At 41.7% G+C, this 26810-nt stretch overlaps 1 protein-coding gene across 1 annotated transcript in view; it reads left to right on the top strand.

The window, feature by feature from the left end:
- Positions 1-1580: 1580 nt before the first annotated feature.
- Gars1 (glycyl-tRNA synthetase 1) overlaps positions 1581-26810 on the top strand; it is a 45957-nt gene continuing 20727 nt past the window's right edge. Inside the window, exons 1-8 of the mRNA XM_048339537.1 lie at positions 1581-1848; positions 10911-11012; positions 16080-16182; positions 16977-17118; positions 18313-18401; positions 19965-20041; positions 21848-21993; positions 23446-23595. Coding sequence (XP_048195494.1) covers positions 1627-1848; positions 10911-11012; positions 16080-16182; positions 16977-17118; positions 18313-18401; positions 19965-20041; positions 21848-21993; positions 23446-23595 — 1031 coding nt within the window. The 5' untranslated portion in view covers positions 1581-1626. The remainder of the gene's footprint in view (positions 1849-10910; positions 11013-16079; positions 16183-16976; positions 17119-18312; positions 18402-19964; positions 20042-21847; positions 21994-23445; positions 23596-26810) is intronic.

The following is a 26810-nucleotide window of genomic DNA, read 5'->3' as shown; positions in this document are numbered from 1 at the left end:
TCTGCCACTCCTGCTAAGCTGGAATGTGGGTGCCATCTTCCACTTGAGGCTGGTTGCCTATGAAGTTGTTGCCCATCACTGTCACTTGCGTCACTGCCTTCACTGTATGGCAGCAGGGCTGGGCTCTTCATGGTCACAGGGGCTGCTGAGTAAAAGCTGTCTTAGAGCTCAGAGACATGAAGGGATGGGAAGGGAAGAGAGGTACACTGAGGTGGAACCAGAGGTGGTTCCTGGCACAAGTGACCCACTCCACTGCTTGGACTTGTCTGTACTGGAACGAGGGGTTAATGAGCCATAGGAAAAAGGCCCACCTCAGCTGGCTTGCCATCACTGGGGCAGGTTCATTTTGCTCTCTGCACTAAGTATCCTCTCAATGGCCAGTGTTGTAAAAATAACTTGTTTTCTTTGTTCCAGTACCTCATTTCTACCTAATTCACAAATTCTGGTAGAGCAGCTGATTTAATTCTGATAAAATATGTGGAAAATCTGATCTTGGGCAACACTGCTTGCCATCTATCTCTCCATCCGTAGATCTATCAATATCCCAATATGATCTTAAACTCACAATTTTTTGGTCTCCCACATGACACTGTACAAGGCAACTTAAAAGTTGCTTTGGCTGAGCAAGTGAATTAACTAAAAGCAAGATAAAAATAAAAGCTAGGCACAGGGCTACCTCCCTCCCCCAATCCATGCACTTTGATCTGGGCCATTCTCTCCTGCAGTTAGGTTGCCATCATCTTCTGCTCTGGATAAGACAAGTTATTTACTATTGAAAACACCTTATGACCAAAGCAAACTCCTCCCCAAAGACAGGCAATGTCTTCTTACTATGTTGAAAAGAACAGAAACCAAGAGCCAGTGGCTCACACCTGTAATACTAGCTACTCAGGAGGCTAAGATCTGAGGATCAGGATTCCAAGTCAACACGGCATTAAAGTCCCTGTGAAACTCATATCTAATTAACCACTCAAAAACAAAAACAAAAACAAAAACAGGCTGTGGCTCAAAGTGGTAGGGTGATACCCTTGAACAGAGCTCTGGGACAGCGCCCAGGCCCTGATCAGGTTCAAGCTTCACAACCGACAAAAAAAAAAAAAAAAAAAAAAGAGGGGGGGGGAAGGGAGGGAGGGAGGGAAGGAGGGAGGGAGGAAGGAAGGAAGGAAGGAAGGAAGGAAGGAAGGAAGGAAGGAAGGAAGGAAGGAAGGAAGGAAGGAAGGAAGGAAGGAAGGAAAAGCATCGTTCTGTGCCTTCTATTTGGCACGTGGGGGCCAGTGGCCTTTCCTGGCAGTAGACTCTTGGAGTCTGGGCCTCGGTCTGAAAACCTGTTTCCACCACCATGTCTGCCTTAACATTAAGTCTGTTTCACGTGAGGTTTACAGATTATTTAAGCAGGGCAGAGACGGGGTCGGTCCTCCTGGGCGCAGCCCTCAGGCAGGCGCCCTCCCCCCCACCCCCCCAGCTGCCGTGGCGAATCTGCCACTGCGGAATCCAGCTGACGGTGAAGCCCAGGAGCCGAAAGTGCGGCGGCGCGTGCGCCAGGGCGTTTACGCGGCGATTTCATCATGCACCGGGCCCGTCAGCGCGCGCCGCCGCCCGCTCCGGCCCGACTCGGCCCGCCGGCCCATGCCCTCCCCGCGCCCGGCGCTGCTTAAGGCCGTCCGCGCGGTGCTGCTGCCGCCGCTGCCCCGGCCTCCTGTCCGCAACCCGCTCGCGCCCCGGCGGCCCCTCAGCGCCCGCGCCCCGGCCTCCTTCCCCGCCGCTGCCGTCGCCGCCTTCGCCTCCCAGAGCACCATGGACGGCGCCGAGGAGGTGCTGGCTCCTCTCAGGCTAGCCGTGCGCCAGCAGGTACCGCCGTCCCGACCCTGCGCCCGCCCCGCGCTCCCCGGTCACCTCGGCCCTTCGCGCGCCCCGACCCCGGCCCTCCGCCCGCTCACCCCGGGACTCCGCCCGGCCCCCACGCTCCTGGTCCCCTCCCGCGTCCGCGGTCACCCGCCGCCTCTGCCTGCGCTCTGCGGCTGATGCGCCCCGGCGCCCAGGATGCTTTGTACCCCGCATCCTTCTGGTCCTTCCCGAGCGCTTATCCGCGCGACTAGCCCGGAAGATAGGAATCGAAATGAGGATGCGGGAGGCGGAAGGTGATGCAGTCCGTCCTTCGCTCCTGGTCTGCTGGTGGCGTCCGGAACGAGTGAGCGTTCAGCTAGCACACTGGCAAGCTGGAAACCGGGCGCCGGCTCCTAGGGGAGCGTTTTGGAATTTGTGCGGAGGGGTGGGGAGGTTTCATGGACGGAGGTGTCGTGGTTTATTTACCGCAGACCTCCCGTTTTCTCCATGTCCTTCTGCGGCTGGGACATTAGAATTGAATTGAGAGGGAGCATAATTCAGACGGCGCTGGATCCAGTGAGCGCCGGGGCCCGCAGTCAGGGATCCGTGATCTGTTGGTAGTAAGCACCAAATGCCGTCTGGTGACTGATGCAATCACTTGCCTTAGCTAAGGACCATGGAATCCTGCCGCTGATATACGTAGTTCAGTGGACCATAGCTGCCTTAAATTCAGAAAATTCTGCCTCTTTGCCAGCCCTGCTTTCATTTCCTTTTATTGGAGCATGACAGTTTCAGTAGCCGATCGTTTTGAAATTTCACTACTGCCCCCCCCACCGCCCCTCCCTCCACTTTTCTTTCTTTTTTAATGCTTTGTCCACTGCCTAAATAAGGTAAGATGTGGTTCCTTTGCCCTTGCTGTAAGTCGTATTTAAAAATGCTTCCTTAGGCCAGGAGAATACATCTAATTTGGGAAGCACACACACAACCCCAACCCCTCCCTCTGCCACGTTTCGTTAGCCTGGAACTGCAGTGCAAATTATCCTTCTGAAGACTGGATATAGTTAGCTATCTGAACTTTGTTTATGGAACAACAGCCTTCCAGTGCTATCACATTCGTGTGTATTGATTTATGTATTTTGTATATTGCTGTTGACTTGCTAATTTTCTGAATATGTGACTTAGTTTGGGTTATTTTCCAATCTCCCCTGACCAGACACAGCTACCTGAACTTAGAATCCAGTGTCAGCTGGTAGGAATTTAAGGAACATCTAGTTTTGCATGTGGGGGAACTGAGACACACTATCACCTCACCTGCACCATTGTTAAGCTTGTGCAATTGAAGATATATCTGGTTTTTAAAGGTATTTAACAACGATTCCTGGTTATCATTTCAAGAGAGCGGCTTTTTGTCATATAAATCTAACAGTCTGGAAATTGAATGAAGTCAACCTGTGAGTTCAAGGAAAAGAACTGATACTATCTGTGCCCCCAAGTAAAGTTCAAGCCTTTGGGCTTTAGGGCTAGGGGTGTAACTCAAGTGGATAGATCACAACATCCTCCTAACAAGCAGGAAATTGAGCTCATACTTCAGTATAAGCAAAAAAAAATTTTTTTAAGAAACTTTAGCATCTTGGAGAATGGAGAACACACACCTATTAATGTTGATCTTAATAGCCTCACATAACCTCACAGGACTTGCTTGTTGTTTTTCTTCCCCCCCCCCCCCCCCAAGCTTGGTGGTGCATGCCTATAATCCTAGCACTAGGGACGGTAAGTCCAGAACATAGTAAGTTCTAGGCCAGCCTGGCTACATAGTGGGATGGGATCTTGTCTCACACACACATCCCAAAAGGACTTTTTTGATGACATGAGTCATGATATTAGAAAATGAAGCCAGGAACTTACAGTATATTTGATTTGCTTGTTTTGTTTCTGTTGCCAGTCCTGGGGCATGGACTTAGGGCCTGAGCACTGTCCCTGGCTTCTTTTTGCTCAAGGCTAGCACTCTACTACTTGAGCCACAGCGCCACTTCTGTCTTTTATCTATATATGTGGTGCTGAGGAATCGAACCCAGGGCTTCATGTATACGAGGCAAGCACTCTACCACTAGGCCATATTCCCAGCCCCCTTATTGTATATTTGAAAGATTTGCATAACTGCTGATATTTTCCAAATGACTGGTGAATGATGTTTTATGAAATGGTAAAGATCCATTCAAATCTAAGATATATTTATGGATTTAATATAACAATGCAAAAAGCTCACTGCTACAATTTCTGAGTAAAGACTTTTGTTTTTCTTTTAAAAACAACAGTGTCTCTTGCTATGTAACCAGCTCTAAGTTGGCTATAATCTAGATACCTTCCCGCATCAGTTTCCTGACCTAGTCAGCCTTGGAATAATTTAAGAACCATCCCTTAGCCAGGTGCTGGAAGCTATAATCCCAGCTATTCAGGTGGCTGAGATCTGAGGATCTTGGTGTTTTTTTTTTTCAAATTTTTATTATCAAACTGATGTACAGAGAGGTTACAATTTCATACGTTAGGCATTGGATACATTTCTTGTACAGTTTGTTACCTTGTCCCTCATACCCCCCTCCCTCCCCCCCTTTTACCTCCCCCCCCCCCCCCGGAGGTGTTCAGTTCACTTACACCAAACAGTTTTGCAAGTATTGCTTTTGTAGTTGTTTGTCTTTTTTTACCCTGTGTCTCTCAATTTTGGTATTCCCTTTCAATTTCCTACTTCCAATACCAGTATACACGGTTTCCAATATACTCAGATAAGATTACAGAGATAGTGTAGGTACAACCACAGGAAGGTGACACAAGAACATCATCAATAATAGAAGCTACAGATACACATAGGACGTTGAAAGTAGTTACAACTGTTTCCATAACATGGAGTTCATTTCACTTAGCATCATCTTATGTGTTCATAAGGGTATAGCGGATCTTGGTTTTAAATCAGAAGGCTGAGATCTGAGGACCTTGGTTTTAAATCAGGCTGGAATATTGGTTCTGTAAAACTATTGTTGGCAAGGAGCTTGGTTACTTTTAATGATATTAATTGTATGTAAGAGGATTGAAGTTTTTTGAGTTTTGTGAGATTCAGGAAAGCTATTTAAAATTGTTTCAGAGAGGGGCTTTAAGTGATTATGTCTCAATCAATATTAATAGATAGGTGGATAATATAGTGTGTGCTTTAGCTTATTTTTGGCCAGTCCTGGAGCTTGGACTCAGGTCCTGAGCACTGTCCCTGGCTTCTTTTTGCTCAAGGCTAGTACTCTGCCACTTGAGCCATAGCACCACCTCTGGCCGTTTTCTATATATGTGGTGCTGGGGAATCTAACCCAGGGCTTCATGTATATGAGGCAAGCACTCTTGCCACTAGGCCATATTCCCAGCCCCTAGCTTTTTAAAAAAAACTGTAATGGGGGAGGCATTAAAACTTGGGTCTTAGAAGACATAGCATGAAGAACCTTAGGTTTTTCTCTGCTTTGATTTTATGAACTTAGAGTGCTTATTAAAGCTCCTGCTTAATCTACAAAGGCCAAATGCAAGTTTTATGAGTTGTCTGGAGTTAAAGTAAAATATTTGGGAACCTGAGACAAGCTTGTTAACCCTAACAAGAACCTGTAGTCACACGTATAAAGTATACACTTTGCAAAGGTGAGGAAATACTTCTGGTTGTTTTCCTTGACCAGCTGAATGTGAACACTGAATATAGTTGAAGGATCCAAAGGATGATGGTGGGGAGGGCTTTCTGGTGGCTGTTGTCCTTTATAACTGCAGACTGGAAGGTCTTACATACATCTTTAGTCTGGAATCTATTCAGGACCTTTTTGTCCTATATGTTTCTGAAGAGTAACATACAGATCTTGGTGATATTTCACATTTTCAATCAGTATACATGCACACACACACACTTCCAAATGTAGTTAGGTTCTAAAGGAAGACAATTAGCTATTGAGATCTTTAAATACTTACCCTTTCATGTCTAGGTCACCTCCAATTCATTTATTTTTAGGACTAGATTATTATAAATTATGATTTTTTAACCCATTATTTAGAATAAGCCCAACATTTTTCTTTCCTCTCTGGGCCTGTAGGGTTGTGAACTTGGTGTGCTATAACCATGGGGTAGCTGGCTCTCTGTAGCTAGCATAACTGCTTGACAGTGTGTAACCAGTTCTCTGCCTGAACTCAAAGACAGTGAGTCAGGGCAATGATTTGTTTGCTGGGTGGGGGGGGGGGTGTAGGTTATAGTACTGGGGATTGAGCTCATCTCATGCTTGCTCTTTTGCTTTCTTTTTTTTCAGATAGGGTCTTACACGTTCAGACCATGATTTTCTACCTCTGCCTCCTGAGTAGTGGGGAGTACTGGTGTATACCACCCACCTGGCCTTCAGGACAATACATTTTAAGTTCTTCTTAGCTGTTTTACTCATGGCCTTGCTCATCAAGGCCCTGTGAAAAGTCCTACATTCAGTATTCAAAAGGAAATCCTAACCACCTTCAGATTAGGTACGCTCATAGGCCTCTTCTCATCAAAAAGTAGCTTGTGAGCACCCACCAGACAGGTGTTCTGATAGGGAGAACAGACAGACCCGCAGAAAGAATAGAGTAACCCCAGTGAACAGTGCTGCATGCCAGTACATGGCATTGTGAGGTCTAAGTTGTGGCAGTAGGAATGAGTGCCAGAATTGACATAAGAACTCCCATTACAAAATGCATGTGAATGCTTTATCCATAGTGTGTTTCTAGGTATCGTAGTGAAGGTAAAATGATGCAGTGACCTCTGTAAATGTTGCTGTACCTAGTAGGGGTCAGGTTAACAATAAAAACTGCAGTTATTGGCTGGGCACCAGTGGCTCATCTATGTAATCCTAGCTACTCTGGAGGCTGAGATTTGAGGATTGAGGTTCAAAGCCAGCTCGGGCAGGAAAATCTGTGAGACTCTGATCTCCAATTAACCATCAGAAAACCAGAGGTGGAACTGTGGCTCAAGTGGTAGAGCACTAGCCTTGAGCTGAAGAGCGCAGGGACAGCACCCAGGCCCAGAGTTCAAGCCCCATGACCGACAGAAAACAAAACCAAAAAACAACCCACCCATATGGTAGGAGAATGAGTAGAGTAACGAATTTCCCTTTTTACATCAAATACTTTAGAATTCTTGTTACTGTTCTTAATGAAATTTGTGCACAATAGCAAACAAAATTTAAAGTACTATGTAGTATCATATATAGATTCTGGATAAGAAGATAGACAAAGGCACAAGGTTCAGATAATTTCCAAATTAGAGTTGTTTTGTGTTTGTGAAATAAGGTTACGAGTGGAGAGAAGTAATATGTGTTAGGGTAATTTAGAGCATGTCTTATGTTAGTGCCTTTGTGAGAAATAATGGCGACCTGTTGTAGTATCCAATCTCTGATGGACAGGAGATTAGAAATTTGAAGTGAAATAGACTAGATGTAGGAGCTAAAGATGCATAATTTAGTGTTGCTTGGGAAATTGTAGTTTTTGTGACCACTAACACGTGAAGAACAAATGTGGAACAAACAGGCTTGGGGTAGAGAAAATAGCTTACAGCAGGCTGGACCGGCAGCATCTGTGGCCACACCTTAAGTGAGTTGCTTTGTAGCATAATGACAAGTAACATTTATTTATAAAGTATTCCATTTCCTTTTCCAAGCAAGGTCATCGCTGTCATCCTGGTTTGATACTTTGGAAAGCTCAAAGAGCTTTTTTCCCTTTGCTTGGATATTGCAGTTTGCTGGTCAGGGCTCTGAACCCATTCCAGTCTTTAAGCCCTTGTAGGCACTGGGTTTTACTAACTGCAGCTTATCTACCTGCAGATTTGGGTTTTTATATATTTGGATGATTTCTTGTGTTTCCTGATTGGAGAATTTATGTCTGAGTTTTTATAGGAAATTTTAGTTAGGCACTAGTGGCTCATACCTGTAATTCTAGCTATTTAGGAGGTTGAGCTCTGAGGATTGTGGTTTGAAGCCAGCCCAGGCAGGAAAGTTGGTGAAACTTAAAAAAAAAAAAAAATTCTTTTATTGTTATTATAAAGGTGATGTACAGAGGGGTGACAGCTATATAAATCAGGTAATGAGTACCTTTCTTTTAAAAAAATTATTTATTGTTGTTCTAGAGATGATATACAGAGGGATTACAATTACATGAGTCAGGTAATGAGCACATTTCCTTTAGTACAGTGTCTTCTGTTCCCTCATTTTCTCCTAGTCCCTTCCTCCCATCTCCACCCACAAGTTGTATAGTTCACTTTCATCAATGTCCAGTGAGCTCTACTGCTGCATTTTTTCACCCTGGAGTTCTGTAACCTCCCCCCACCCTCCTGAAAATATGCACTTGAATACATATACAGAAGGTAAAGACAGAAACTGAAAACTAAAACGTCTTTCCCCCCCTTATCATGGAGTTCATTTCAGTATGTATAAGTACATTTCTTTTTGAACAGTGTCACCTCTTCCCTCATTTCTCCCTGTTTTTCCCTCCCGACCCCCTCTCCCACAAGTTATATAGTTCATTTTCAACATAGTGTCTAGTGGGTATCACTGCTGCATTTGTTCACCCTGTGTCTCACCATTTCTGTGCTCCCCCTTCCCCTCACCAAATCAGGTAAACTTACATACAAGACAAAAGGTACAGAAATAAAAAACAGCAGCAAAGGAGAAAAAAATCAAGAAGCGAAATAATAGGAAACCTCTTGTTTCCATTTCTTGGAGTTAATTTCAGTAAACATCATTTTATATTATCATGTGCCCATTGAACCTTTGTGACAGAAATCAGGAAAGCACTCCATTTGTAAGACTCTTTATACTAAACTACTAAAAAAAGTCAGTAGAGCTATGACTCAGGTGGTAGAGTGACAGCTTTGAGTAAAAAGAGGTCAGAGACAGAGGCCAGGACCTGAGTTCAAGCCCTAGAATTGGCACAATTTTTTTTTTCATACCCAAATATCACTTCTAAAAATATCACCTCTCAAATATCATTTCTAAAAATTTTTCTTTGTTCTTTTTTTTTCCTTTGCTGGCCCTGGGGCTTGAACTCAGGACCTGAGGCTCTGTCCCTGAGCCTCTCTGTACTCAAGGCTAGTGCTCTACCACTTGAGCCACAGCATAACTTCTGCCTTTTAGTGTTTATATCGTACTGAGAAATAGAACCCAGGGCTTCATGCATGCTAGGCAAGCACTGTACCACTAAGCTACATTTCCAACCTTTTCTTTGTTTTTCTAGGTTCTGTTTGGATAATTATTAGTCTCTTCTGTTTCTACCTCTTATTATTTTTAATTGCCTTTTTTTTTTTGGTATTTTGGGTGATTTCTTTTTTCCTGTTCTCTCTCTCTCTCTTTTTTTTTTTGCCAGTCCTGGGGCTTGAACTCAGGGCCTAAGCACTGTCCCTGGCTTCTTTTTGCTCAAGGCTAGCATTCTGCCACTTGAGCCACAGTGCCACTTCTGGCTTTTTCTGTTTATGTGGTGCTGAGGAATTGAACCCAGGGCTTCATGCATGATAGGCAAGTACTCTACTGCTAAGCCACAATCCCAACTCTTCTTCTTCTTCTTTTTTTTTTTTTTTTTTTTTTTGTTGGTCATGGCTCTTAACTCAGGGCCGCTATCCCTGAGGTTTTTTTTGGAGATAAGAGTCCCACGGGGGGCGGGGGGGAGGGAAGGAGGGGGGTGGCTAGGAATGTAGCTTAGCTGGTAGAGTGCTTGCCTTGCATGCATAAAGCCTTGGGTTCGATTCCTCAGCCCCACATAAACAGAAAAACCTGGAAGTGGCGTTGTGGCTCAAGTGGTAGAGTACTAGCCTTGAGCAAAACGAAGCCAGGGACAGTGCTCAGACCCCTGAGCCCAAGCCCTAGGACTGGCCCAAAAAAAAAAAAAAAGGCCCACAGGGACTTTTCTGCCTGGTCTGGCTTTGAACTGTGATCCTCAGTTCTCAGCCTTCTTAGTACCTAGGATTACAAGCATGAGCCACTGGTGCCTGGGTCTGGGTAATTTCTTTAGTTCTGTTTTTTTTTTTTTTTTTTTTTTTTTTGGCCAGTCCTGGGCCTTGGACTCAGGGCCTGAGCACTGTCCCTGGCTTCTTCCCGCTCAAGGCTAGCACTCTGCCACTTGAGCCACAGCGCCGCTTCTGGCCATTTTCTGTATATGTGGTGCTGGGGAATCAAACCTAGGGCCTCGTGTATCCGAGGCAGGCACTCTTGCCACTAGGCTATATCCCCAGCCCCTCTTTAGTTCTGTTTTATAGGTCACTGAATATTAGCTACGTCTAATAGGTTGTTTATTTTATTTATTTATTTATTTATTTTTGCCAGTCCTGGGCCTTGGACTCAGGGCCTGAGCACTGTCCCTGGCTTCTTTTTGCTCAAGGCTAGCACTCTGCCACTTGAGCCACAGCGCCACTTCTGGTCATTTTCTGTATATGTGGTGCTGGGGAATCGAACCCAGGGCTTCATGTATACGAGGCAAGCGCTCTTGCCACTAGGCTATATCCCCAGCCCCTAATAGGTTGTTTAACCTGCTTAACCTACTCCATGAGTTCTTAGTTTGTGACTCCTTTCCATGTTGGCTATACAGTTCTTTTTCAGACTGCCTCCTCTCCAACTACTTTTCACTATTACTATCTGTAGTAGTTCTTTGTTTTCATTTGTTAACTTGTCTGAACATCATGTGGATTCCAGTGTCAAGGGCAGAGACCCTCAGTTATTAGTTAGGATTGTTTACATAATAAAATAGCCAGTTGCATTATTTAAACAACTCCTTTCTAAGTCTTAAAATACATTCCTCATTTTTCTTTTCTTTTCTTTTTGGCTACTCCTGGGGCTTGAACTCAGAGCCTGGGCTCTGTCCCTGAGCTTCTTTTGCTCAAGGCTAGCTCTCTACCACTTGAGCCACAGCACCACTTCTGGCCTTTTCTGTTTATGTGTTACTGAGGAATTGAACCCAGGGCATGTTTGTTAGGCAAGCACTCTACCACTAAGCCACATTCCTAGCCCCATTCCTCATATTTCTTGCCTCTTGAAACCAGTCCTGAGTGTAATTTGTTTGTTGTCTAGGGAGATCTTGTACGGAAGCTGAAAGAAGATAAAGCACCCCAAGTGGATATAGACAAAGCAGTGGCCGAGCTCAAAGCCCGAAAGCGTGTTCTGGAAGCAAAGGTGAGTCCTGGGGTGCAAACTAGGAACAATCAGGTTGATTGCTGGTTGGGAGAGACCCAGAAAAGTTCTGAACACCTATTACTTGATTTGTCTGCCTTCTCATTCTCCGGAAAATGCCTCAGCCTTTAAAAGTGCACACGGTACCTGAAATACCCTCTCCTCTTCCCAAATGTGGCATGCTGCATGTAGTCTGGAAAGCATGTGCTGTTTTTTGAATCCTTTTATGCCTGGAAATAATGGTTTCACTTTTGTCCATCTGACAGCCGTTCCCAGACGTTTTTAACTAGTAAACTTCCAGTTTGAAGTTTAGAGTTGCTTTTGAGTATTTTTTTCTTTTTTTCTTTTTCTTTTTTTTTTTTTGGCCAGTCCTGGGCCTTGGACTCAGGGCCTGAGCACTGTCCCTGGCTTCTTCCCGCTCAAGGCTAGCACTCTGCCACTTGAGCCACAGCGCCGCTTCTGGCCGTTTTCTGTATATGTGGTGCTGGGGAATCGAACCTAGGGCCTCGTGTATCCGAGGCAGGCACTCTTGCCACTAGGCTATCTCCCCAGCCCCTATTTTTTTATTTTTAAAAAATATTTATTTTATGGATCAAAGACTTCAAGGTCAGACCTGAGACCTTGAAAGTACTGTAAGAAGGACTAGGAGAAACATTAGAACTTAGTGGCCTAGGCAGGAACTTTTTTTTTTTGCTGTTCATGGGGCGTGAAGTCAGGTCCTGGGCGCTAACCTCTTTGTACTCATGGCTAGTGCTCTACTACTTGAGCCACAGCACCACTTTTGGCTTTTTTTTGAGTAGTTTGTTGAAGATGAGAGTCTCATGAACTTTTTTGCCCAGGCTGGCTTTGAACCGAGGTCCTTAGATCTCAGCCTCCTGAGTAGCTACAATAAGTGTGAGCCACTAGCGCCTGGTGGCAGAAACTTTTTGGAGTGTTCCAGGGGCTCAGGAAATAAGAAAGAGAATTGACAAATGTGATTACATGAAACTAAAAAGTTTCTGCACAGCAAAGTTATTACTTAGTTATTACTAAGCTAGAAACCCAGTCTACAGATTGGAAGATTTTTATTAGGTATATATCTGTCAAGGGCCTAATATCCAGACTATACAAGCAGCTCAGGAAAGTACCTGTCCCCCAATTAACTCAATAAATAAATGGACAGAGGAGCTAAATAGAAACTTCTCAGAAGAAGAAATAAGATTGGCCAATAAACATACAAGGAAATGTTCAACACTCCTGGTTGTCATAAAGGAAATGCAAATCAAAACAATATTGCGATTTGTCATAGCAAGAATCTGGAACCAATCCAGATGCCCCTCAGTAGACGAATGGATCAGGAAAATGTGGTACATATACACAATGGAATTTTATGCCTCTATCAGAAAGAATGACATTGTCCCATTTGTAAGGAAATGGAAGGACTTGGAAAAAATTATACTAAGTGAAGTGAGCCAGACCCAAAGAAACATGGACTCTATGGTCTCCCTTATTGGGAATAATTAGTACAGGTTTAGGCAAGTCATAGCAGAGCATCACAAGGCCCAATAGCTATACCCTTATGAACACATAAGATGATGCTAAGTGAAATGAACTCCATGTTATGGAAACAATTGTTATATCACAGTTGTAACTACTTTCAACGTCCCATTTGTATCTGTAGCTTCTATTATTGATGATGTTCTTGTATCACCTTCGTGTGGTTGTACCTTCACTATCTCTAATCTTATCTGAGTATATTGGAAACCGTGTATACTGGTATTGGAAGTAGGAAATTGAAAGGGAATACCAAATTTGAGAGACACAGGGTAAAAAAAGAGAAACAACTACAAAAGCAATACTTGCAAAACTGTTTGGTGTAAGTGAACTGAACACCTCCGGCGGGGGGGAGGGAAAGGGGGAGGTGGGAGGGGGTATGAGGGACAAGGTAACAAACAGTACAAGAAATGTATCCAATGCCTAATGTATGAAACTGTAACCTCTCTGTACATCAGTTTGATAATAAAAATTTGAAAAACAACAAAAACACAAACACAGTATTGCGATTCCTTCTCACTCCACTAAGATTGGTCAGCTGCAAGAATACAAATGATATCAAATGCTGTAGGGGATGTGGGGAAAAAGGAACCCTATTGTACTGTTGGGAATATAAAAAGGAACCCTATTATAAGGTTCGTAGGAATGTAAACTAGTAGAACCACCCTAGAAAGTGGTTTTCAGGTTCTTCAAAAAATAAACACAGACCCACCCTCTGATCTAGCCATATGACCCTTAAAGCAATTATAAGGATACTGTAAAGACACTTGCAGATCCATATTCATTGCTGCACTAGTCACATAGCCAAGTTATGGAAACAGCCCAGATGCCTACAGTAGATGAGTGGTTAAAAAAAGGTGGTATACACACACACAAACACACGAGTAGAAATTTACTCCATTAGAATAATATTTTATTTGCAGGGAAATAAATAACCTAGAAAAAATTATGTTAACTAAGTCAGGCTCAGGGAGACAAACTGAACATATTTTCTTTCATGTGAGGAAGTTAGATCTAATTTTGATAATGTATACAGGCTCAGTGCATTTACATACAAACTGACTAAAGGATGGTATACTTATGGGAGGATCCAAAGGTAACTCCTATGAAGAACTAATGCACTGTTTTAACAAAATGAATACCAGTATTGGGCGTAGGCAGCTTATACTTTTTTTTTTTGGCCAGTCCTGGGGCTTGGACTCAGGGCCTGAGCACTGTCCCTGGCTTCTTTTTGCTCAAGGCTAGCACTCTACCACTTGAGCCACAGCACCACCTCTGGCCATCTTCTGTATATGTGGTGCTGGGGAATCGAACCCACGGTTTCCTGTATAAGAGGCAAGCACTCTTGCCACTAGGCCATATTCCCATCCCCTATACTTTTAATCTTACCTACACAGGAGGCTGAGATCTGAGGATTGAGGTTCAAAGCCAACCCAGTCAGGAAAGGCTGTGAGACTCTTATCTCCAGTTAACCACCAGAAAACTGGAAGTGGAGCTCAAATTGTTAGAGCACTAACCTGGAGCAAAAGAACTTAGGGAGTGTCTAGGCCCTGAGTTTAAAAAAAGAAAAAAGATTGCCAGGAAGTAGAATTGTTAACAGTGGGAGGGCAAGAGGAGGACATGAATGAGGGAGGAAAGGTAAGTTGGAGTTGGAGATGAGATGGAAACTTCTTTTTCTTTTCTAGTCCTGGGCCTTGGACTCAGGGCCTGACTACTGCCCCTGGCTTCTTTTTCCTCAAGGCTAGCACTGTGGGACTTGAGCCACAGCACCACTTCTGGCCATTTTCTATATATGTGGTGCTTGGGAATCGAACCCAGGGCTTCAAGCATACAAGGCAAACACCTTTGCCACTAGGCCATATTCCCAGCCCCAACTTTTTTTTTTTTTGCCAGTCCTGGGGCTTGAACTCAGGGCCTGAGCACTGTCCCTGGCTTCTTTTTGCTGAAAGCTAGTGCTCTAACACTTGAACTACAGCGCTACTTCGGGCTTTTTTTAAATATATGTGGTGCTGAGCAATCGAACCCAGGGCTTCAAGCATACAAGGCAAGCACTCTATCACTAGGCCATATTCCCAGCCCTGTAAAAACCTGAACTACATAATGAAGGTAGGGATAGGAGAGGGAAATGGAGAGAACAACTGAAGGGGTAACATTGAACAAGTAACCTGACTTGTACTCATAACCTTTTGGACAACTACTTGATAATAATAATAATAATAATACAGGTTTATTTTATTTATTTGTCTTTGTGCCAATCCTGGGGCTAGAAATCAAGGCATGGGTGCTGCCTTTGAGCCTTTTTGCTTAAGGCTGGCACTCTACCACTTGAGCCACAGCTCCATTTCTAGCTTTTTTCATGCTTAGAAATAAGAGTCACATGAGCTTTCCTGCCTTGGCTGGCTTTGAACCGTGATCCCCAGATCTTAGCCTCCTGAGTACCTAGGAATACAGGCGTAAGCCACTGGAGCCCAGCCTCATTTGTTTATTTTTGAGACACGATTTTACTCTGTTAGCTCAGGCTGGCCTAGAACTTGAGATCTTCCTGCCTTGGTCTCCAAAGCAATAGGACTTTAAATGTACACCATACTAGTTTGAAGTTCTAATCAACAATTTCATTGTAATGATCTAGTGAAAATTCAGATGGTATCAGTATCTGTATTTAAATGAGCTTAGCCTCCCCACCCCCTTTTTTAAAAAGACACAGTCTTTCTGCATTGTCTAGGTTGTCAAACCTGCATCTTCCTGTCTTATCTTCCTGAGTGTGGGGATTATATGTACCACCAGGCCCAATTAGTCCTGCTTCTAACTTAGTCCTCTAATCCTAGAAGTGATTGTATTTATTCTTAAAGCTATTTGTATTAGTCAGCTTTTGATACTGTGACAGAATAGCTGAGGAGAATCAACTTGAGGGAGGAAAGGTTTATTTAGGCTTACAGTTTCAAAACTTAGTCCATATCTACTTGGCCTGGTTTGCTTTTAGACCTATGGGGAGCATCATGGTGGAGTTAGTATGGTATGGGGTATGCTTTCACTTCATGACAGCCAGGAAACAAGACAAAGTACCAAAGTCCCAGTAGCCCCTATAAGGAGTTCTGATCGAAATTTCTACCACCTCCCAATAGTGCTTTGAGCTGCCATTGAGCCTTCACGAGCTGCTTCTTTTTTTAAAATCAGTCTTGGGGCTTGAACTTAGGGCCTGGATGCTGTTTCTGAGCTTCTTTTGCTCAAGGCTAGCACTCTACCACTTGAGCCACAGCGCCACTTCCAGCCTTTTCTGTGTATGCGTTACTGAGGAATCGAACCCAGGGCTTCATGCATCACATGAGCTTCTTATAATATTTTTTCCTCAAAGGGACAGGAAGGACACAAAGACAAAGACAGACCAATGCCTCTACCTTTTTAACTTTTCCAAATCTTGTCTGGTTGACAAATTTTATCTTGAATTCTGCCAGGGAATCAACGACAGTCCGGTATCTTAAGCTCAGATTCCCATTCACTTCTCTAGTCATACTTTTTATATTATTTCATCTCTTATAGGAGCTGGCATTGCAGCCCAAAGATGACATTGTAGACAGATCAAAAATGGAAGACACCTTGAAGAGAAGATTTTTCTACGATCAAGCTTTTGCTATTTATGGAGGTATAGGATTAACAAAAGAATACTTATGTTGTTGATGTCTTTAATGATATTCTTAGATCAAAAACATGATTTGGATTGGGAATTTATCTCAGTGGAGGAGTGCTTGCCCAGCAAGGGCAAGGCACTGAATTTGGTCTTCAGCACCTTAAAAAAAATAAATACATGGTTTGCCAGAATACAAATAGTCATAAAGTTGCTATTTGGCATAATGTCTGTCCTCTTCTTCCTATACTTTCTTCTTTTTTTTTCTGTGCATTGTTGGGAATTGAACCCAGGGACTTGCTATGTGGGTGTAAAAAAGTGAATATAACTAAATGTGTGTCTGTATTTCATAGTCAGCAGAGGTTATTATAACTATTAAACCTTTAGTATTTTGTCACTGAAACTTGATTTGGTTTTGACTAAACAGACCGCTAAATGTTTAACTTCTTGAGGTTTCTATAGTAGCTGAGATACCCAAGAATATATTAGGAAACTGGGGGCTAACATTTAAACCAACTTCAGTGGTAGGTTACTTTCTATGGCATAACACTGTAGTCTGCTTTTTCTTTCTGTTCCCTGTATCTGGGACATCTTCATTCTTAATTTTAGGCAAATCTTGCTTGAAATTACAAGTAAGGAAGTAGAAGGTGGAGTGAGACCTTTTTAAAGGCTCTTTGGTACTGAGGGATTTGAATTATTGATTTAAAAACCTTTCTGGGGGCTTGTAGAGTCTCAGGTATCTGTGTCACTTGGCTTCTTGCCTTAAGTGTTCTGAATAACAAGTTAAGTACACCGTTTCCTGCACTTTTCAGGTGTTAGTGGATTGTATGACTTTGGGCCAGTTGGATGTGCCTTGAAGAACAACATTATTCAGACCTGGAGGCAGCACTTTATCCAGGAGGAGCAGATCCTGGAGATTGACTGTACCATGCTCACCCCGGAGCCCGTCCTTAAGTAAGACCCACCCCTACCAATTTGCAGATTGAAGTAGCTATCTGGCTAAAGCTGCCTGTGTTCACTTAGAAAATGCATAAAAACAAAAGAAATATTCCTGCTTCTCACAGATACTATGCGACATTAATTCCTATTGCTCACAGCATCTATGAGTATCTGGCTTGTCCTTCCACTGTCTGTTCCTGAATATGAGACTGTTAACCCATGTTCCTTTCTTTCTTATAATGTATTTGAACATTTACCTTTGTCATTAAATATCCTTCTACAGCATTTTTTATGCCAACATAGTATCCTGTTTTGTGAATGTGCCATAGTTTATTTAATGCCATTTCATAGGTTTTACAGTGTTGCTGAATTTTTACTGTACCAAATATTCTAGAAGGTATACTGCTCATTCTTTTCTTAGTATTAAGTTCTGAGAAGTTAAGGTGTATATGTATTTTTGAGCAAATACTTTATTTTCTATTTTGAAATTTCAATGCAGAAATATAAGATTAGTCCTACCACATTATTAAAAGTAGAGTAAAACTTCAACTGTGATTAGGAATTACTTAGTTATGGTTTCCTGGTACACAGGTAATTTTTATTACTATCATCATTTAGAGTCCTTCATCATTTTAGGTGTGAAATTCCTTACTACTTCATCTTTGAGATACTTGTTCCACTAATAGCAATTGTGTGCAGATAATAATGGTGTCAATGTAGATTCAAGGTTACAGATTCTTCTCTCATCAAATTCCTGATTTGGCCTTTGTTTAAATCACTGATGATAGTGGAATAGGCATGGATTACTTAATCCTGAAATGTAAAGGGTTTTTTAATTTGAAGAGATTTTCTTTGTGACCTAGGATATAGTCTACTTTTGAGAATATTCTATAGGCTAAAATGTTTGATAATGTAAAAAAAAAAAGTGTAGCCTAGCTAACTTTTTCCTCTCCTCTGGGAAGGAAGTGTTGCAGAGAGAATAAGAAGGGACATGAAGAATTTCCTCTGACACATATTACTGTCTATCATGGATTATAGACATGGAAAACATACAAACTCCCATTTTAGATGCATGAGTTTCTTATCTTTGAGTTCTGTCAGTGTAAATTACAAAAAAGCATATTGTAGGATGATTGTCTAATAAGTTAGTATCTATGAATGCATCAGTTTTTATGAGAATGACATATTGACTTGGCATTTGCTTCTTAGGACCTCTGGCCATGTGGACAAATTTGCTGACTTCATGGTGAAGGATATGAAGAGTGGCGAGTGCTTCCGGGCTGACCATCTGCTGAAAGGCATGGCTATGTATCTCTCTCATACAGTGTTACTCAAATACAGGCCTTACACAAAATTTTTACCTCAGATTTCTCCATTAAACTTTTTATTTGGTCTTTTTTTAAAATTTAATTTATTTATTAATTGAACACAAATTTTTTGACAAGGTGTTGTACAAAAAGGGTACAGTTACATAGTAGGGCAGTGTGTACATTTCTTGTGATATCTTACGCCCTGTTTTTCTTTCCCTTCTCTAGGTCAGGTAGACATATATACAATATACAATTTATCAAGAACATATACAGTAGCCACGTGGCCAAGCCCAAGAAAATTCGCCTAGGGCTTTAAATGTAATGTCAATATTAGACAATATGTGGACAGTAGACTTATATGAACGTACATACATAGCTTTTGAGCTATTGTATTCCAGTGAGAGGTCGATTTTTGACCTTTATATGTTGAGTAGTTGCTTGGTTTTAGTTACATACTATTGGGTTGCTGCCCCAATCCTGTGGGAAATACCATTTGACAAGCAGTTTTTGGTTTCACAGACCTGGTCTCTACTGTCTCTCCGTCTCCCTTTCTTTTTTTTTTTGGCCAGTCCTGGGGCTTGGACTCAGGGCCTGAGCACTGTCCCTGGCTTCTTCTTGCTCAAGGCTAGCACTCTGCCACTTGAGCCACAGCGCCACTTCTGGCCATTTTCTGTATATGTGGTGCTGGGGAATCGAACCTAGGGCCTCATGTATACGAGGCAAGCACTCTAGCCACTAGGCCATATCCCCGGCCCTCCGTCTCCCTTTCTTAACAGTCATATATCAGGGAGCTCATGCCCCTTTGTTTTCTGTGTTCTAGGCTTGTCTCGCTCAACATTATTTGTTCGAGTTCTGACCATTTCCCTGCGAATAACAATATTTCACCATTCCTAATCGCTATGTAGTATTCCATTGTGTATTTATTTGGTTTTAATATACATGCTTTACTTTTATAAAATACACAGTCCCTTGTTTACAGAAGTTATATTCAGATTGCTTGTAAGCAGATCAATTTTCTGATTAGTGAAGAGTCAAGATAGTGTTAAGGTTGTTTCAATAACATGAAGTACAGATTTATATAAATTAAGAGTGACTTGGTTTTTTTTTTTTTTGAGGGGGGGAGCAGTCCCGGGGCTTGAACTCAGGGCCTGAGCACTGTCCCTGGCTTCTTTTGCTCAAGGCTAGCACTCTAGCTCTAAGCCACAGCGCCACTTCTGGCTTTCTCTATATATGTGGTGCTGGGGAATCCAACCCAGGGCCTAGATTTTTTTTTCCCCCAGTTCTGGGGTTTGGGACTCAGGGGCTGAGCACTGTCCCTGGCTTCTTTTTGCTCAAGGCTAGTACTCTAGCTCTAAGCCACAGCACCACTTCTGGCTTTTTCTATATATGTGGTGCTGGGGAATTGAACCCAGGGCTTCATGTATGCGAGGCAAGCACTCTACCACTAAGCCATATTCCCAGCCCCAGCCTAGATTTGTTTTTAATTGTTGTGCATTGGCACTGTCCTTTTCATCATTAATTGAAATTAACATGTCAACATTGTTGTTGTAGCTCATTTACAGAAACTGATGTCTGACAAGAAGTGTTCTGCTGAGAAGAAGTCAGAGATGGAAAGTGTCTTGGCCCAGGTGAGAACTGTAGACACTCTCAGAGTGACAGGAAAGATCTCTAGGATTATATGTGGTAACTGCTGAGTTCCTCACTGGGCTGACCATGGCCATAATTGTAAAGAAGCAGAATTTACCTGTCCCTCATGGCATCTCTTGCTGCTTTTTAATTTCTTCCCCATCTTCTGTGGCTAGGTCTAGGTCTTTTATTTCAGCCAGAACTGAGAAGTCACTGTAAATGGGTATTAAACTTACAGTCTCTGTTGAGAGACTTGAGTGGCTGTGAGGCCCAGTGTTTGGTGTTGGGTGCAGATTGGGCAGGTGACTGGTCACTCTTTGACTAGCCACTTAGCCAGGTTGGGCTGTCCCTGACAGCTGCTTTTCCCAGTTAATCTGTAGAACTAAAGTTTTATAACTTGTATTTATTTGACAAATTAAGGGAAGATAAAAGCTGGTAGAGAGCCAGTTAATTCTGACATTTTACCAAGTATAAGAACATTAAGGGGCTGGGAATATGGCCTAATGGTAAAGTGCTCGCCTCCTATACATGAAGCCCTGGGTTTGATTCCTCAGCACCACATATATAGAAAAAGCTGGAAGTGGCACTGTGGCTCCAGTGGTAGAGTGCTAGCCTTGAGCATAAAGAAGCCAGGGACAGTGTTCAAGCCCCAGGACTGGCAAAAAAAACCCCAAAACAACCCCCAAACCAAAAAACATTAAGGTGGGGTCTATTGAACTTGCTTGTTAGGGCTGCCTTTGATGTCAACCCCTAAAATAGCTATCATGACAGGCACCAGCCACTACCCCAGCTGCTGTTCTGTCTTGAAGGTCAGCAAAAGTCTCCTCACTGATTCAGCCTGTGTCTAGTTGCATGGAATATGACATTTTGCAAAATTCCCCTAGATATTCTATAGAAACAGAGTGTAGAAAAACTGTTCATTCAGACCTTAAACATGGTGTGAGTTGGCTTTCTATGGAATGAAAATGTCCATTGCTTCTATGAAATGTAAATTTTGATAATCTCTCTTTACTGAATAGGTGCTATGAATTTCTTCATATCTTATTTAATCTTTACAGGACCAACTATGTTGCGTAGATTGTATTCTCCTTATTTTATAATCAGGAAGGTTAAGTATAAAATTAATCTTGAGTTATACAAACCATAAATGGTACCATTGGGAGGTATACCAGCTCTTTTTGACCCCACAGCCTCAGTTTATGTGGTGATTAGTGGTGTTTTGTTTCTTTACTACTAGGTAATTTTTCATAGTTATTTGAAATTCTCTAATAGGAGTTTTTTCTTCATTTTACAGGGTTTGGTTATGAGTATCAGTATGTAGACTATATAGGACATTGGGAGATGCACAGATGACTGGGACACAGCTTAATACCTAAGGGAAAGGAAGTTTTATATAGTTAATTACTAGACAGGATTTGATTTGTTCAGAGTTGTAAAATTCAACCTTGGAAAGTTATATAATAATAAAGTTATATGTAATTTCAGATTCTTGCCAACTTATAATTATTGCAACTTAACAAGATGTATTTTGTTGTATTTTTCATTGTGGAATGGTGGATATATGAATTTTAAGTTAGACCCAGAAAAGTGTTTCATTTCTTAATTAGAAAGTAGGAAGTGTGTTATCTGGCTATAGTTTTAAAATGAATTTTCTGAATGTTAGATCACATCTAACATTTACTTTTGCGTGAGTTGTAGCAGTGACTAGAGTTATATATATCTATATCCATTTCTCTATCTAAAATACTATATCTTATGCTTTGTTCTCTCCATTTTTATACTAATTACTTTCTTGACACATCCTTTAGCTCGACAACTATGGACAACAAGAACTTGGGGATCTTTTTGTGAACTATAATGTAAAATCTCCCACTACCGGAAATGATCTGTCTCCTCCAGTACCTTTTAACTTAATGTTCAAGACCTTCATTGGGCCTGGAGGAAACATGCCTGGGTAAGTATTGCTTATTCATCAAGTACAGGCAAATATATTAAAAAGATGATGACATACATTTAAAAATACTTTATGAATATAATCTTTTAGCGTATATAATATTCCCCACCAAAAAAACATAAGCTTGTGATAATTTTATCTTCTGATTGTTGTATAAGACAGAAGAGGCAGTTAAAAAATGATTCTTTTGTGGTTTTTTTTTGATCATTGAGTTTTTGCTGATGTATACTTTAGAAATTATTTTGTGTAGATTGGGCATGGTGGTTCACATTTATAACCCTACCTACTCAACAGGTAGAGATCAGGAGGAGGATTGTGCGAGCCTGGCAAAAACTTGACAAGACCCTGCCTCAATCAATAAATGCTGTGTGTGGTGGTGTTTACCTGTCATAACAATCTAGACCCGTCTAGGCATAAACATGAAACCCTATTTGAAAAATAATATTAAAAGGGCTCTGGGCTGGGCCTAAGCACCTGCTTAGCAAGCAAAAGGCCCTGAGTTCAAATCTAGTACCACTAAAGAAATATCATTTAGTACATTTAGGATAGCCCAGCCTAGCTCAGTGATACTTTCTTTAATGATGGAAAGGTTCTGTGACCTGCTGTTCATGATGGTAACCACTAGCCACATGTGGCTATTGAGTGCTTGAAATAGGATTAGTATTTCTAAGGAATTGAGTTTCAAAATTCTTTTTATTTTAGTTAATTTAAATTTAAATAGACATGCACCCAATGGCCTATCATACTAGAAGATATAGGTATAGCCTGCACCTTGCTTGGGATGATGATGAGATTCAAGAGCCCTGATATAACCCTTAGTTCACACTGACTTCTTATTGGCCTCATAGTTTTACTGTGTGATTAAGAGAGCTAGACCAAAGCTCAGCCTCTGTTAAAGGAACTAAGCTTGTCATTTGCCTCTGTGTAGGTGGCTGTTCCTGCAGGTATTGACCTGGAGTAATGAAATGGTGGTGTCATATCAGTTATTTGACCCACATTCTAACATGTGCCATGGAAACATTCACTTTTGTAGAATGTATTTATTTCTGAAGTTTTGCTGTAGGGTCTATACATCTCTGTTGTGAAATTGAATATTTAAGACTTCTAAGATTTTATTCTAGGCTTGGTGCTGGTGGACCATGCCTATAATCCTAGCTATTCAGGAGGCTGAGTCCAAAGATTATGGTTTGAAGCCAGCCCTGGCAGGAAAGCCCATGGAACACTTATCTTCAATTAACTAAACCCCCCCCTTCAAAAAAAAAGTTGGAAGGGGAGCTGTGGCTCAAGTGGTAGAACACTAGCCTAAGCACAAAAGCTTAGGGACAGTGCCTAGGCCCTGAGTTCAAGCCTCAGGATTGGCACACACATAGAAAAATTTCAATCTAGAATTTCAGAATTGTTAGAAAATGTCATTTCCTTGTTTATAACAGGCTGCTTTGCCTTAATTTACAGATATTTGAGACCAGAAACTGCACAGGGAATTTTCCTGAATTTCAAACGACTTTTGGAATTCAACCAGGGAAAGTTACCTTTTGCTGCTGCCCAGATTGGAAATTCCTTTAGAAATGAAATCTCTCCTCGGTCTGGACTGATCCGAGTCAGGTACTTCTCTTGGACTGAGCTGGATGTAAAAGCTTGCTGTTTTGAAATATTCTGCTTTCATCTTGAATGTGGGCTTTGTCTTTTTCAGGAAGCAGATTTTATACTTTTAATCTCCAAATGTGACCTGACTTAAAGTTTGGAGTAAGGAGTGTGGACTTGAAAGGAAGGAGGGTAGGGCATGACTTGAGCTTCTAATACCTGCTTGTAATGGTCTTTTCCTTGTCTATCACTTGTTTTGAGGATGTCAGGATCTTGACATCTCAACCAAGGAAGCCCTGGCAGTGGTGATGTGTACAAGATGGGGTGGCGGGGAGGGGATTATGAGGGGTGTTTCTATTGGAGGTGTCAGGGAAGACAGCACTGCTGAAGGTGTTTCTGGAACTAGTAGGTGTCCTGGATACAACCTTCAGATGTGTGGGAGCATTTGTGCCATGGGCCACAATCTCTCTCTATTTACTATAGCTCAGCCATATGCTGGCCTCTGTTCGAATCTGCTTTTGTCTAAGGTGTCCAGATAGGTGGGAGGCATACTGACACGGTATAGTTCTACTTTAGAAACTGACTGTGAGGCTGGGAATATGGCCTTGTAGTAAAGTGCTCACCTTGTAGAAACTTACTGTGACTGAAGCTTTTATGATTTCTGTCATTTTCTTCCTAATCAGCTCTTTGAGTGTTACATTCTCTGTAAAAATAGGTTGTGTAGCCACAGTTCACTTTTCTAGGCTCCAGAAGTGTTCTCCTAGCTCCAGCACACACCTATTTCCTTTCTTGCTGTAATTTTAGAACTCAATCATTATATTCACTCCTTTCACCTCCCCCTCAGAGCCCCCAGGACACCTGCCTGATCATCTGAGATCTGGAGTACTTTCAGGCCTATGGAAAAAAGATGTGCATGCCTTAGAGAAAGGGATACAAACAGCCCCGCTGAGCTTTCAGTAGGAAGAAGTAGTCAGAAACTAACCTTGTATCAGAACAACAGACTTGTCAGGTTTGCATCTGTAGTTTCCAGTGCTTGGGTCTTTCTGTTTTTGTTTTAGTCTTTTATTTTCGTCTACATGACAAATGTGCTTTCCCAATTATTGGGGGTTGGGTTATACTAACTTGTGTTTTAGCCAGTGTTTTTGAAAAGATTTGCAGTCTTGTCTGTGGTAAGATTTTTAAAGGACTAAGTGTAAGGTTAGAATAGAAAAATCAGCTTAGAACTGAGCAGTGATCTCAGGAATTGACTGGTAGAGAGGTCCTGGGGCTTCCTGGCTGGTTGGTCATTTTCCCATCTGTATCCTGTCTGGAGTTGGGCTGGTTTTGTAATGTACCTCCACAAGTTCTAGAACAGGCCAGCCACTCTTCATGAGTTGAATTGACTCTTGATAGGAGCTATGACTGGCTTGCTTAGTGCTGTGATTTCTTCTTGATGAGAAGTATCAGGTGACTACTCTTTCTATAGCTATAATTCCTTTTGTTTAAGTTAGAAGTATTAGAAGTATTACATGATTCATATGAAGTTTTTAAAAATTATACTTTATTTCAATTGGCTGGTTGTGCCTTCCTGGCCCATGTGTATTTTGTTTTCCACAGTCTGAGTGTAGCCTTTTTTTCCAAGGTAAATAAAGTGATGCTTTAATATATACATTGTGAAATAGTTACCACAGGCAGACTAATTAACACATTCATCCTCTCACATAGTTACATTTTTTAAAAAAGTGATTTTTATATTGGTGGTAAGAATACTTAAGATCCAAGTATACCATGTAACTGTTATCACTGTGTTGAGATTTCACGACAGAAACAGATGAAAGACTTGGTAGGACTTTGGGGGATTCTGGGTAGACCCCTTTGTGTATCTGGCCTACATGTAGCTACTCAATTCTTGTCAGCCCAGTTATAGCAGGGACAAACTGTTCATGCATCTCACATCTCAGTGTGCACAGATGTCTGATAGCTGTTGAAAGACAGTTACGTCAAGATGCTGCAGGACCAAATAACAGATGCCTTTAGAAAATGAAACTTAAACATTAAAGCTATTTTGCAGTATATCTTATGTGTTTTTAGGTCCCCTTTCAGCAGTTTTACATTGCTTCTGAAATAGTCATGCGAGTATAAAGTAAATGTCATTTGTCTTTTATTTTTTAAGAGAGATTTGATTTTGATTCATAAACTTGCTTAAAACACTTGCCCTGGCCCAAAACATTTACTAATTGCTGTTTGAAGAAGTCTTTTTGAGAAGACATTGCTATGTGCTATTTATTTCATCATTATGCAATGAGCCTGATGGCTGGTTTGTTCAGCTTGTGCCTTGAATAACACCTTATTAGGTTCTTACTCTAAAGAAGCCAGCTGTATGTGCCATTATCAATCACTTGTTTATCTCAGTGAAAAAAAGAAATCAAATGTTATAGAAGCTGAAGAGATATGTCAATTCACTTTAAATTTCCCATTCTGTGAAAAGTAAATATCTGTTGTTTCATTTTGTTCATATTATGATAAAAAGCCTTGCTGATATTTTAAGGAGAGTCATTTTCTTTGGCTATCATTATTCTGTATCTCTATTTAGTTTGTGTAACATTAGCTTGTATTTTCTTAATTTTAAATGCTCAATTCTCCATTTTAAAAACTTTTTAAGCTGAGCACCGGTGGCTTGATCTGAGGATTGTAGTTTGAAGCCAGCCTGGGCAGCAAAGTCTGTAAGACTCATCTCCATTTAAGCACCTGCCCCCCAATTTTTTTTTAAGCTGGCAGTGGACCTGTGGCTCAAGTGGTACCAGGTTCTGAGTTCAAGCACCAAGACCAGCACACATACATAAAATCAAACTTTTTTCAGTTAAAAGTAATAATCTTTCTGGATATTTCTAGATGGAAGGAGTTAATATTTCCGGAAGATTTGTCATTACTTTAAATAGTGAGCTCCTGAGGTGCTATCCTCTTCCTCCTCCTCTTCCTCATTGTTGGGGATTGAACCAGAGCTTTGAGCATGCCAAGCATGGACTCTAGAACTGAGCTATACTCCCAGGCTAGTTATTAATGTTTTAAAAGTAACAAGCACCCAGAAAACATACTCCAGAAATCAGGTGGTCATTTCTTAGGAAGCAGATAGCTTGGTAGAGATAGGCAGCACACTATCTCTGTAATCTTATCTGAGTATATTGGAAACCGTGTATACTGGTAATGGAACTAGGGAATTGAAAGGGAATACCAAAATTGAGAGACACAGGGTAAAA

The sequence above is a fragment of the Perognathus longimembris genome, chromosome 2 (genome assembly GCF_023159225.1).
Source record: "Perognathus longimembris pacificus isolate PPM17 chromosome 2, ASM2315922v1, whole genome shotgun sequence".
Lineage (NCBI taxonomy): Eukaryota > Metazoa > Chordata > Mammalia > Rodentia > Heteromyidae > Perognathus > Perognathus longimembris.
The sequence above is the reverse complement of the archived record's forward strand: the minus strand, read 5'-3'. Positions and strand labels throughout refer to the sequence as shown.